General features: G+C 35.4%; 2 protein-coding genes across 2 annotated transcripts; one reads left to right on the top strand and one right to left on the bottom strand.

Moving 5' to 3' along the window:
• Nucleotides 1-2,028: 2,028 nt before the first annotated feature.
• LOC101205724 (cellulose synthase A catalytic subunit 1 [UDP-forming]) lies at nucleotides 2,029-8,362 on the top strand. Its single transcript, XM_004136295.3, has 14 exons — nucleotides 2,029-2,109; nucleotides 2,739-2,934; nucleotides 3,022-3,200; nucleotides 3,343-3,463; nucleotides 3,552-3,738; nucleotides 3,919-4,185; nucleotides 4,297-4,642; nucleotides 5,011-5,148; nucleotides 5,240-5,365; nucleotides 5,590-5,802; nucleotides 5,920-6,178; nucleotides 6,436-6,632; nucleotides 6,768-7,118; nucleotides 7,396-8,362. The coding sequence occupies exons 1-14, from the start codon at nucleotides 2,029-2,031 to the stop codon at nucleotides 7,978-7,980; spliced, it is 3,246 nt and encodes a 1,081-aa protein (XP_004136343.1). The 3' UTR covers nucleotides 7,981-8,362.
• A 201-nt stretch (nucleotides 8,363-8,563) lies between these two features.
• LOC101206196 (adenine nucleotide transporter BT1, chloroplastic/mitochondrial) lies at nucleotides 8,564-11,467 on the bottom strand. The gene is made up of 3 exons (XM_004136297.3): nucleotides 10,607-11,467; nucleotides 9,430-9,591; nucleotides 8,564-9,341 (listed from the first exon to the last, which is right to left on the bottom strand). Exons 1-3 carry the CDS (start codon nucleotides 11,144-11,146, stop codon nucleotides 8,868-8,870), a joined length of 1,176 nt encoding a protein of 391 aa, XP_004136345.1. The 5' UTR covers nucleotides 11,147-11,467; the 3' UTR covers nucleotides 8,564-8,867.
• Nucleotides 11,468-13,863: the final 2,396 nt, after the last annotated feature.

The following is a 13,863-nucleotide window of genomic DNA, read 5'->3' as shown; positions in this document are numbered from 1 at the left end:
TACATTTGACTGGTAAACCTAATATATTTGATATTGATGCACTTAACTGACTATTAAACTGCTGATAAATTTGTCAATCATTCGCTTGTTTATATTATTGATAATCTTGATACACTTAACTAATATACTTGATGGAGGACTTTTGACTAATATTATTGATACACTTGATAATGATGCACTCTTTAGTGATTTATTTTTTTTATAATGATATACTATTATTCATACGCTTGAATGAAATACCACGAATAAACTTGATAAATGATGCACTTGTTTATATTACTGATGCACTTCACTCATACTATTTACAATCTCGACAAGGACGCACTTTGATATTGCTAATGTATTTGACTTATATGCATTGATAAGCTTGATAATTATGCAATTTTTCATACATATGAAACACTCGATAATATATTATTGAATATACTAGATTTATTTATATTGTCGATATATTTGATAATGATACTACGTTGATTTATATTGTTGATATATTTGATGATGATACACTTGATGTAAAATACTCTTCTTCTTGGCACGTAACAACCCCCTTTCTCGCAAAACCGCTTTGCCCCTATGGCTCCCCCCGATCTAACAATCAATTGATTCTTTAAGCCAACTGTGAAATAACAAATAATTAGATATATAGATTTGAAATTGTCATATTTGCAAAATATCGTACATAATATCTCAAATTTAATAATGTCCTCCCTATTATACTATTTCCCAAAGGTTATAGATCAACATAGGCTCACTTAAGAAAATTGTAGCATGGCCAAAAATGCTTCTAAAATAGTCAAAATCGTATTTATCATTTTAAAAATACCACTAAAATACATCTTTAATCACTCAAACTTAATTTAATCTTAAATTTTATATTTTTAAATATAATACTTATATCACTCAAATTAGTTTTTTCCTTTTTTAAGATTTAAAACATGATTCGTAATAATTTTAAAAATAACCTTACTCAAAATTTGGATGAAACTAAACTTATATTTTCTAAGTAAAAAAGACCTAAAATGAAAAAAAATTACTTATAATAAAAGCAATACATACAAATAAACATCACTAAAGTAAAAAATTGAATTTTCTATTTTAATCGATACAATTACATTTTATTATATTTATAAATATTTTAATTTTTTTTTATTATATTTATAAATATTTTGATTTCTTTTTCTTATAAATGATAAAATTTTCAAATGAATCATATCTATAAATATTTTGATTTCTTTTTCTTATAAATGATAAAATTTTCAAATGAATCAAAGATATCAAGGGTTTATGGGTGTTTATTATTAATAGATTTTAATTTTTTATATATATTTTAACAAAATTTGTAGTAAAAAGGAAAAGAAAAAAAAAAAAAAAGAGGGAGAGAAAGAAATAGAGGTATGAAGCCGTAAGCATAGAGAGGAAGCCAATTGAAAAAGATAACATTTGGAGGTCACAGCTTGCAATAATCGAGTCCACCGACAACCACAACCATCACCTTCCAACGCTACCGACAATTTCCGGTGTCTCTCATTACAGCCTGTAAACAGCAAAATCAATATATTTTCCTTTCTTTTTTTATCTTTCCACCTCGACAGCAACACTTCAACTAAACCCTCCACGTGTATACCCCTCACTCGCTGCTCTTCCAAAACTAAACTAACGACCTCAAATTTACCGCTCTTCACCCAATCATCTATCGCCACGTCGTCAACTACCAATGTCCCCGAAACTCCCGTGGCTTACTGAGCCGAGTCGAGCCGTTTGGAAACCAGTCGACCCGGTAGTAAGTAAAAGACAAAGAGACGGAGAAATAATAATAATAATAATAAAATAAGAAAAGGGGAAATATAAAAATATTTAAAAGACGAGAGAGATAGCAGCTGGTTTAGAGTAAAGTTGGAAGATGGAGATGGAGATGGCGTACTGAGTGGGAGAAGATTTAAGGAGAAAGGGAATCATTTCTCTTCTTTTTTCTTATTTGGGTCTCTTCCGATCTGCTTCTTGTTTGGAATCTGAAGAATTTCCCACATTATGGAAGCAAATGCGGGATTGGTGGCTGGATCTTACAAGAGGAATGAGCTTGTTCGGATTCGCCACGATTCCGACAGTGGGGTTAGTCTTCTTCGTTCACATTCAATCCCAGCTTCTAACACTCAATTTGGTTTTTCATTCTTCACTTTATCATATTAGTGTCACTTGTGTGGTGTGTTGATCTGTGCAGTGAAAGTTTTAGATTGGGGAATTTGGAATTGATTGCGACTTATCTAATCATATGAAACTAGATCCGTTATGTTTGTTTTTTTTTTTTTTTGGTACTGTAATATGTGGATCCGAGTGTTGATTTTGATACTTATTGATGATTGAGCTTCAACTCTAATGTCTTTGCTGGTGATGGACTTTTGGTTTCTCCGTTTCGTGGGTTATTTGGATTTTGGCTTTTGGGGCTTCGATTTATGCTTGTTGTAGTTTGGTTCTTATTTGGCACTTTCCCCCTTTCATTTCTTTGTTTTTGTTTTTTGAAATGGGGTATCGGTCTTTGCCATTCTTCACTTCGTGTTTCAGTACTGTTGTAGAGCTCGACTTGGTTTGATAGTACTTTTTGTGAAATGCCAAAGATCTGTGTTTGTATTTCTTAGTTGAGATCTGTACATTATTTTGCAATTCTTACTTAATCTTCTTTCTATGTTATGGCTGCTGATATTGTGACTTATCCATATTCCATTTTTGTTTGAATGATGCAGCCTAAACCACTGAAGAATTTAAACAGCCAAACATGTCAAATATGTGGAGACACAGTTGGTCTTACGGCCTCTGGTGATGTCTTTGTTGCTTGCAATGAATGTGCATTTCCCGTTTGTCGTCCTTGCTATGAGTATGAGAGGAAAGATGGGAACCAGTCTTGTCCTCAGTGCAAGACTAGATACAAGAGGCACAAAGGTTTGATTGAGTTTTCATGTGTCTTTTCTGATGCTTGCTGTCTTGATCCGAGTAAAAAACACTCAATGAAAAGCTATTTTATTTCAGGGAGTCCTCGCGTTGATGGTGATGATGACGAGGATGATGTGGATGATATTGAGAATGAGTTTAATTACGTTCAAGGAAGTAGCAAGACTAAACGACAGTGGCATGGGGAAGATGCTGAACTATCTACTTCTGCGAGACACGAGTCTCAACCTATACCACTCCTTACAAATGGCCAATCGGTATGAACTTATCAATTTCACAATACGTTACGTTGATTTTGTACATTCATAGTTATATTTTGTTTGCTTAATATTTTATGAAAATGTTTCTGATTTTACATATTTCTATTGCCTCCAATTGTTTAACATTTGGGTTCTTTAGGTGTCTGGAGAAATTCCTTGTGCTACCCCTGATAATCAATCAGTGCGAACCACATCTGGTCCTTTGGGTCCTCCAGAAAAGCATATGCAGTCCCATCCATATGTTGACCCACGGCAGCCAGGTATAAAGAAACTTGAGTTTTTCATGATCTTCGAGGAAGCTTTTTTGTTGTTTTAAATTTTAACTAATTGCATTTTTTCATATCACAGTTCCCGTGAGAATTGTGGATCCATCAAAGGATTTGAATTCTTATGGGCTTGGGAATGTTGACTGGAAGGAAAGAGTGGAAGGTTGGAAACTGAAACAAGAGAAAAACATGATGCAGATGACAAGTAGGTACACTGAAGGGAAGGGGGACATGGAGGGCACTGGGTCAAATGGAGAAGAACTTCAAATGTAAGTATTTCAACCAAATCTAGCAAGTTGTTATATATAAAGTGAAGCTATGCAAGCTGATAAAAAATGAAACATGTTATTTCTTTTTTTGAAAATCATTCTATATGCCCCTAATCTACTTTTTATTTACTTATATTTCAATGATGCTAATTTCATTGACTTCATTTATTTATTTCACAGGGCTGATGATGCTAGGCAACCTCTGAGCCGTGTCGTTCCTATTCCATCCTCTCACTTGACCCCGTATCGTGTTGTGATCATACTTCGTCTTATTATTCTGGGCTTCTTCTTACAGTACCGTTTGACACACCCTGTGAAAGATGCATACCCCTTGTGGTTAACATCAGTTATTTGTGAGGTTTGGTTTGCCCTTTCCTGGCTTCTGGATCAGTTTCCAAAATGGTCTCCTGTCAATCGCGAGACCTTCCTTGAGAGACTCGCGCTAAGGTCGGTTTAGTTTTTCTGCATTTTGTCTAATCCAATGGGTTTAGTTTGGAAGACCATTGGGCAGTGGCAATTAGTTCTACTATTAAGTCAATTGTTGTCTTCACCATACAGATATGATCGTGAAGGAGAGCCATCACAGTTAGCTCCTGTTGATGTCTTTGTCAGTACAGTGGATCCACTCAAAGAGCCTCCACTTGTCACAGCAAACACTGTGCTTTCCATACTTTCCGTGGACTACCCAGTGGACAAAGTTTCGTGCTATGTATCAGACGATGGTTCAGCAATGCTTACATTTGAAGCGCTCTCTGAAACTGCAGAGTTTGCAAGGAAGTGGGTTCCCTTTTGCAAGAAGCACAACATTGAGCCAAGGGCCCCTGAATTTTATTTTGCTCAAAAAATAGACTACTTGAAGGACAAGATTAAGCCTTCTTTTGTTAAAGAGCGGCGGGCAATGAAGGTAAGAAAGCTATTATGGTTTGATATTCATATAGTTGTGCCCATTGTTTGATTTGCACTTTCTTTCTTGGTGTGAGTTTCTCTTGCTAATATGAAATAGCATGAAGCAATACCATAAAGAAAAAAGGAAAAAAGAAATAGCATGAAGCAATAGTCCCAACAGTTGGAGCATTTTGGAGATGGAAATTCTTAGAACTTTGTGTCTGTGTTTCAATAATGAGAATGTGGTCTGGGAACTGCAAGCATGCTCTATGGATCCCTCAAATTCATTTAGCTTTGGGATAACATTTATTTATCTAATTTTAAAGGCTAAATAGATACATATTTTTTATTCTTTAAAACATTAAAAATTAAGGTGCCATTTCACAGAGAGAGTACGAAGAATTCAAGGTTCGAATCAATGCACTTGTTGCCAAAGCACAAAAGATGCCTGAGGAAGGATGGACCATGCAGGATGGAACGGCATGGCCTGGAAACAATCCCAGGGATCATCCTGGAATGATACAGGTCTCTTAGCTTTTAAATAGTTTTGTTTTGGCACTTTATTTTATCCTTTTTTTGGGTGGCAATATTGATATTGTGTATGTTCGAATGCCAGGTTTTCTTAGGTCACAGTGGAGGTCTTGATACTGATGGAAATGAACTGCCACGACTTGTTTATGTTTCTCGTGAGAAGCGACCGGGTTTCCAGCACCACAAGAAAGCCGGAGCTATGAATGCATTGGTTTGTATTTTTATTTGATACAATCGTGCATAAAAGAGAAAGAAAAGGAAGAATTTGACTTATAATTGCCAGAAAAAAGATATATACAACAGTAATAGTAAAAAGATGAGACTGCATTTTTTTGTTAAAAAAATGAGACTGCATTTTTTTGTTAAAAAGATGAGACTGCATTTTTTTGTGATTTTCTGTAATTATTTATCGACTTGATTTCATCCTATCTGCAGATCCGAGTTTCTGCCGTGCTTACAAATGGAGCATATCTTTTGAATGTCGATTGTGATCACTACTTCAACAACAGCAAAGCTCTCAAGGAAGCCATGTGTTTCATGATGGACCCTGCATATGGGAAGAAAACATGTTATGTACAATTCCCACAACGTTTTGATGGCATTGATTTGCACGATCGATATGCCAATCGCAACATAGTCTTTTTCGACGTAGGTTATTTGACCTGTCATCGAGCATTTCAATCATATATTTCAACATGTGATGCTTTTCGGCTTTGGGTCGTTACTTGTGATTGACATCGTGTTCTTTCTTCCTATGCTTTTCAGATAAACTTGAAGGGTTTGGATGGCCTCCAGGGTCCAGTCTATGTGGGAACTGGTTGTTGTTTCAATCGGCAAGCTCTATATGGTTATGATCCTGTACTGACCGAGGCAGATTTGGAACCAAATATTATCATTAAGAGTTGCTGTGGTTCAAGAAAGAAGGGAAGGAACAAGAAGTACATTGACAAAAAGAGGGCTGCAAAGAGGACTGAGTCTACCATTCCCATCTTTAATATGGAAGATATCGAGGAAGGTGTTGAAGGTTGGTTTATCCTCAAAATCCTCAATTCTCTATTCTCCATTTTGAACATTTCTTTAATAAATAAAGCTTTTCTTTAAGAGACTTGGTGGAGGTCCAGCTGCCACTTCTGTAACTGTTGGACGTACGAGAGAGGGAAAATTATTTTTTAACCATGTGAATATTGCGACATTGTGACATCTGAAACTGTCATAGTTTTCATGAGATAAGGTGATGGAAGTTGCAAACTGAATGCTTACCTTAATTTCTGTGTCTTACAGGATATGATGATGAGAGGTCACTCCTGATGTCTCAGAAGAGTTTAGAGAAGCGCTTTGGCCAATCTCCAGTTTTTATTGCAGCCACTTTCATGGAAATGGGAGGTATTCCACCTTCAACCAATCCTGCAACTCTTCTAAAGGAAGCAATTCATGTCATCAGTTGTGGATATGAAGATAAGACAGAATGGGGCAAAGAGGTTAGTTGCCATTATACAACATCCCTTCTCCTCCTTCCTCACACATTTTCTTCTTCTTTTCTACCCCTTCTTAAGAGAGAGCCACAAAGACGAGCTTGATAAACTCAGGTCTAACTCCTTGTTTTTTACTTCTAGATTGGGTGGATCTATGGTTCTGTGACAGAAGATATTTTGACTGGGTTTAAGATGCATGCTCGTGGGTGGATATCAATTTACTGCATGCCTCCGCGGCCAGCATTCAAGGGATCTGCTCCCATCAATCTTTCTGATCGTTTAAATCAGGTGCTTCGATGGGCTTTGGGTTCCATTGAAATCTTGCTTAGCAGGCATTGTCCTATCTGGTATGGCTACAATGGAAGGTTAAAGCTTTTGGAGAGAATAGCATACATCAATACCATCGTCTACCCTATCACCTCAATTCCTCTTATTGCTTACTGTATGCTTCCGGCGTTCTGTCTTTTGACTGGAAAGTTTATCATTCCCGAGGTAATTTGATAGTTTCTTCCTTGTGAAATTGAAGCCTGATGAATTATGTGTCCATGATAAGTCATTTGTCTTTTTTATCTAAATGTGGGATTCCTCCTCATATTTTGATATTATGTGTTAACATTAACGTTAATTGACATCCTGTTTCTATAACTTATGATGATATAACCATTCCATTTTCTAATCTGAAGACATCGTATATTCAATCTGAATATAATAATACACTATATGTTCATTTCCGTTTGTAAATAACATGTTTTCATCTCTTAATTTGCAGATAAGCAACTTTGCCAGTATGTGGTTCATTCTCCTTTTCGTTTCCATTTTTGCAACGGGTATTCTTGAACTCAGATGGAGTGGGGTTAGCATTGAAGACTGGTGGAGGAATGAACAATTTTGGGTCATTGGTGGTACTTCAGCTCATCTGTTTGCCGTCTTCCAGGGTCTCTTAAAGGTTCTTGCTGGAATCGATACCAACTTCACTGTCACGTCAAAGGCCAGCGATGAGGATGGGGATTTTGCAGAGCTTTATGTGTTCAAATGGACTTCTCTCCTCATCCCTCCCACCACTGTCCTTATTATGAATATGGTCGGTATAGTGGCCGGTGTGTCGTATGCCATTAACAGTGGTTACCAATCTTGGGGTCCTCTTTTTGGTAAGCTGTTCTTTGCATTGTGGGTTATTGTCCATTTATATCCTTTCCTAAAGGGTTTACTGGGAAGGCAAAATCGTACACCAACCATCGTCATTGTCTGGTCCATTCTCCTTGCTTCCATTTTCTCCTTGCTTTGGGTGCGAATCGATCCATTTACCTCGGCCTCGACGAAGGCTGCCAATGGTCAATGTGGTATCAATTGCTAGACAGTTGCATCATAGTTTTGTTCTCGCGAAGTGGTGATTTTCCTGTGAATATGACAAGAAAGAAATCAAGGCATGGAGAAAACTAAAAGAGCCCTCAGGAAGGAACCACAAATTTGAAGAAAATGAGAAATGATATGAGGTTTTTCAGATTCTCTCACAGGTCTTTACACCAGAATTTGTAGGTGTCTTGAAGTTGTATTGGTAATGTTATAATATTATATTGTGCAGTATTGTGAAGTTCCATTTGTTTAATGAAAATAGATAAAGGAATTATTTATATATCAGGAGAATTTGTAAGAACAGACACTGAATTTTTTGATGTTTCAGAATTGTTATGACAGTGAAATTATAATTTAATAACCGTTCATGTTCAAGTGCTTTCTATCTAATGTCTCTGCCCATTTCGCCCATACATACATATATGGTTAAATTCCAAATTTGGTTATTAGAATTCATTCAAATGGTTTGATTATAGAATTCATGCACATGTCAGGTTTTTGTTTTTTTTTTTGTATCAATGAGTGTCCGGATCAGTTTAAAATCATTATTATGAAAGATGATCTTAGAAGCAACTTCAATCATAAGAATAAATGACAGTACACATTTAGTAATATATACTTTTACCATATCTTTTACATTGTTTATAAAAAGAAATTGATGCAAATCATTCTAAAACTTCTCTTAGATCATCAAACAAATTCTTCTCTTTCTCAGCATTAGGAAGATACAAAATTTAGACATGCCAAGCTGAAATCTGCTCCTTAGCTATAACGTTCAAGAATCATGCAGATCAAACATAACCAATAGAATATTACTTTACTGTTACAATCCAAGATGGGATTTGGTGTTCTTCTCAACTGCAAACAGTTTGATGTGAAAATTACATTCTAATTTTCATCATCTTTGTCTACAAGTATCCTCTTGCAAGCTTCATAACACATGAATGAAATGCCCGCATTAGGCACTAGCTTGATGCAGCTGGGGCCAAGCCCTCTATATAAGCCTTGAATGCCTTCCCTTTCAAGTATACTTACAAGCGCATGGATAACGTTCTTGTAAACTTGTCTTCCACTTAGAGCCCCGACTTGCATCTGCTTGCGAGCTACCTCCAGTGGGAATGTTGCGCAGCTCGAAATGGCACCAGCAGCTGATCCTATTAAAAGGGTTTGAATGTTGCCTATTTTTTCTTGTTTGAAGATCTTCCGGTAGGCTTTTCGCAATGTATCGTAAGCAAAGTAATTGGTGGCAGAATATGGAATAATTCCAATCAAACTGGGAGCAAGTCCTCTGTAGAATTCTGCAGGTCCCTTCTCTTGAAGGATCTTAATGAAAGCATCTAATAGACCATCGTAAACACCTCTCTGCAAGAGTTAGCAAGAGTTTGAGATTCAGTGATGTTGTTTGAAGAACAAATAATGTTGTTTCTGTTCACTAAAACTTTCCAGCTACCTGTATGGTTAATCGGGTTTTGAGTAACTCAAGGGGGTATGTACAGAGGGTTGCACTCACTCCAGCACAGGCTCCAGCAACCAATGAAGGAGGGATTGGAATTTTTGGTTCCTCGCCTGGCCCAGGCGATAGGTTCTTGTTGACTGTATCAAAAGCAAAAAGCTGCAGAAAGAACAGCAGATGAATCGGTAAGCATTGAAATAAATATGAAAAGTAGTTTCATTGAAGATGAAGTCAAGTCCTTCCTCTTACAATCTGGAAATGGATTTGATAGGGAAAAGTTAGTAAACTCAAAGTATTTTCGGTGTTAAATAACTCAACTTCAACAATGTTCACGATTGAAGTTCATACCTTTATTGAGGAACTTTATCTTTCCCGTTTACTCTCCCTCTCCCTCTAATGTTTTCTAACTCCAAACTAAACAACATTATATAGACTTTCTAACTCTTCAAAACTCAACTCAGTAACCCAAACACCTCTAACACCTTTAAGTTGATGACAGCTAGAAAGCTACATAGATTATATTCTCACAACTCATAAAACTATTAGGGAAAATGGAAAATTTTTCATTGATGAGTTTCAAAGACAAAACAGGCTTTGAACCATAACAAATTGTTCAAGAAGGAAATCCATGAGTTCAATATTCTAGAAATTATATCATCTAATGGATTCCAGCAAAGTGCAAGAATGATAATTAGGACGAACCTTGACCAACTCAAAACAGAACCATAACTATTTAATTACTACCGGGTCAATTAGTTAAAGAACACAAAGAAGGGAATTGTAGAGAAAACATAAACTTATAAATTTATCACATCTTAACGCCATAGGCTTTAGGATCCACAGCTTATAGAATTAAACAGATGGTCCTAAGTTTGAATTCCTTCAACAACTTCCTCCTCCAATTCATATCAATAGTTATAAACCAGGTCTTGAAAATTACAAATATTCAACCGACATATGGAGGAGAATATCAAGAATGTATAGAAGGATTAAATTTAACAAACTCCATAGAACCATTCTAATAAGCAATTACCCAACAGGAAGGCCATCAAAAGCAAGCAGAGATATTCAATTTCTATCCAAGTTATCAAGTGCAATGGAGTATCAACTAAAAAAAAAAAAAGAATATTCAAGACCAACCCATTAAAACAACAAGAAATGGAGTTTCAAATACCTCAATCGCTTTGCTGGGTGCAACCCGAATAACATTAACCAAATTCCCCCTAAACAATCCCTTCCACCCATCATTCTTCATAATATCATTGAACACCTCAGTGACAGAGTGGCCACCGTTACCCACCATCAAATGAGTTCTAATGGTCTCCAATGGCGCCACGCAAGTGTTTGACACTGTCCCAGCAATTGCACCACTTATCAACCTCCTCAGTGAGGGATTTTCAACCTTAATTCTCAATTGAAAACCACCCTTATTCTTCTTCTTCTTATTGACAAAAGTTTCCTCAACATTAACAGCCTCAGCAGAAGGCACATATTTCATACACAAATTGGTGTAAAGAGAATTGGCGTCATCCGAATTTGAGGAATTGGGTGAGATGCCGAACCCGATACCCATCTGACCGACACTGGCAAATAAGCCTCCGGGATGGAAGTGGCCTTCCTGGATACTCCATTGGGAGCCCAAATCGAAGACTGAGAAGAACCCATCTCGTTTATAGGCTAAAACTTGAGTTCCTTTCTGACCCATCACGGTCATGATTCAGAATCAAAGAAGAAGGAAGGAGAGATTCTAATTGAAGAACAAAACCATAGTGGTGGGAAGATTTTGGACGATCAAACAGTAGGGAAACGGGAATGAGAGGAGTTAATGCAGCAGCAAATTTGAGTTGGAAAAGAGAGAGGGAATGTGGGTTTATATGAGAGAAGGATGAAGAGCGAGAAGAGAGAAAGTGAGAGAGACGAATCTCCCTCCCTTTGCCTCCGATCCCCTGGGAACCCTTTCCTTCTCTCTTACTTTCTTTTCTCTTTCTGTTCCTTTTTTCCTCTCTCTCTCTCTCCTTTTGGAAAGATTCCGATTCCGATTCTTCTTAATGTTATTATTATTTTGGTAGAAAATTGCCCCTAAAAATTGGGTTTAAAATGCCAAACTATCCGAATAAAAAAAAAAAAACAGGCCAATTATCCCTTAAACGAGTGAAAATACCAAAGTAAACTCGTGCAAGTGAAAAAGCCTATCTCGCTCTCGTTCTTGGTGATGATCTATTAACAAACACAATATCTTCCTTTCTTTTACTCTTGTTGATGAATGGAACAAAGGAGGGTTGCCAATTTCAATTAGGAACGGAGGCCATACTCGGTTGTTGGGTGGAAGAGTGAAAATTCCCCAGAGAAGAGGAAGGAAATCAAGCCGAAGAAAAAATATGGACAAATTTGTAACTTTACTCGTCAATGAACATCAACAAAAAAAAGTCATTTGATTTTATTTTTCTTAAAAAAATCTAGGTTAATTGACATTTTAGACCTAAAAACCAAGTTATCCGTATAAAATTTCTATTTTTTTCTTGATGGTTTATGTACACTATAGCCCATACCAAGCTTTGTATTGTAAAACATAAACAATTGGGTGGAATCTCTTTTAGTTAATTATAACTTACAATTTGATGGTTTGGTTTGAAAATTATGGTTTGTTATTTGGATTTTTTGATGTGATAATCCAATTTAAATAGTACTAACATCTAGCTTAGTGATAATTGACATGATTTTTCATCATACGAGTGAGAAGCTCTTCTCCTACAATTGTTACTATAAAAACTAGTTTTTTAAAAAATAATGAATACTAATTCTTGTTTGCTTTGATCACACACCACCTAAGTTCTTGAGGCTACTTTCGTTGTCTCTCTTGTTCGTCTTCTTCCTTCAAATCCTTGCACTCTTTTTCACCTTTTTCTTTCTAGACACTAGAAGTAAAGAAAATCGTCGTGCACTCATGATAAACGATTAAAATGTTTCTAAAAACAATGATGAACGATGAATAGGTCCAATGCACAAACAGGGTCATTGGTTAGGAGCAATCAGAGAAGTGCAAGGAAGCAAGGGAGGGAAGAGTGTAGCAAACACAATGTAGAGAGTATGTGACAAACTAAATGTTAACTTTTATTACTTACAAAATCCACTTCATTCACACTAACACAACATAGTTAGATTAAGTTATCCCTAAAAGAAAAGGGACAAAAAAAAAGACCTTTTCTTTTTCTTTATAATTTTTTTGTGTTGAATAAAAGGGTTTCGTGCATATATATATATATATATATATATAATAAATATAGTGGCTAACACATGCCTAATTCAACAACTAAAGCACCATTCCTACAACCCAACAATGTTAGATGATTAAAATAGTTTAATGGAAACTTATTTCATTTTAGTCCTTTTAATTTAAAATATTTCGATTAAATTATTAAAATTTTGTTGCTAATCAATTTAATTTTCAAAAAATATATTTAAAATTACGACGGACTAAAATTATTAAAGAATGGAGTTCAAAGTACAGGACAAAATGGTATTAACAACAACAATTTTTTATTTATTATTTAATCAATTTCAATAAGAATTGATTTTGAAAGATTAAACTTAAGACTACAAACCCAAATTATTAAAGAGTTTTAATTAAAACTAAAATAGAATGAAGTCCAAAGTAAAGGAGAAAATGGTATTTTTCTTCTTAGACAAAAGCAAAGAGAAAGAAAACGTTGGGGAAAATGGATTGTATTTTGGGTATTTTAAAAAAGAAAAAAACTATTTATAATTCATACAAAATCACTACAAAACAAAAATCCATTACCTACTACTTTTTTTCTTATTATTTCAACAATTTCCCTTGTATTTTACTTTACCTCATTTTCGCTTCTATTCGATAAGTCTCACAATTTATTTTTCTTTTGAAATAAAGTCCTTCCTAACAATTGAACTGTAAGGCACGTGGACAAGTCACAATGTGATATGGGTATAAGATGCCAAGTCCATGCTTCTACATTGTTAATATTATTCAAAAGTCTTCTGACACTACTTCTCTAATAAACTAATAACATTTAGACATTTGGAGGACTTGTCCATTTAAAATTCTTTTGTAAATGTAATTCACCGCATCTTAATAATCGAAAAATGCAGTCTTTGATAGTTATACCAAAACTACCAACCATGGAAACTTGTAAGATATGTTCACAAGCTAATATGAAAATCAATGGTCATAATCTATTCCACAAAGGAAGATGCAAAAATGACTCACACACATATATATTTGGACGATATGTGATGTGTGAGAATCAACTCTAACATTGAGTTTGATAATATAAAGGACAAGTTGCATAAATGATATTCAAGTTGCATAAATGATATTTAAGTAAAATATATATATATATAGCATAAGGATAAAATAATTGCATGTATAGCACAAAAATACTAAAAATCCCATGT

This window comes from Cucumis sativus, chromosome 3 (assembly GCF_000004075.3).
Source record: "Cucumis sativus cultivar 9930 chromosome 3, Cucumber_9930_V3, whole genome shotgun sequence".
In the NCBI taxonomy this organism is placed as follows: domain Eukaryota; kingdom Viridiplantae; phylum Streptophyta; class Magnoliopsida; order Cucurbitales; family Cucurbitaceae; genus Cucumis; species Cucumis sativus.
This window is presented reverse-complemented; position numbering and strand designations above follow the sequence as displayed.

Bases quoted from the DNA above. Each gene is read 5' to 3' on its own strand.
- LOC101205724 (XM_004136295.3), top strand. From the start codon at position 2,029: ATGGAAGCAAATGCGGGATTGGTGGCTGGATCTTACAAGAGGAATGAG. The intron at 2,110-2,738 runs GTTAGTCTTCTT...TGAATGATGCAG, and splicing joins GCCACGATTCCGACAGTGGG to CCTAAACCACTGAAGAATTT. The intron at 4,643-5,010 runs GTAAGAAAGCTA...GCCATTTCACAG, and splicing joins AAGAGCGGCGGGCAATGAAG to AGAGAGTACGAAGAATTCAA.
- LOC101206196 (XM_004136297.3), bottom strand. From the start codon at position 11,146: ATGACCGTGATGGGTCAGAAAGGAACTCAAGTTTTAGCCTATAAACGA. The intron at 9,592-10,606 runs GTATTTGAAACT...TTCTTTCTGCAG, and splicing joins CACCCAGCAAAGCGATTGAG to CTTTTTGCTTTTGATACAGT. The intron at 9,342-9,429 runs GTAGCTGGAAAG...TAACTCTTGCAG, and splicing joins AAACCCGATTAACCATACAG to AGAGGTGTTTACGATGGTCT.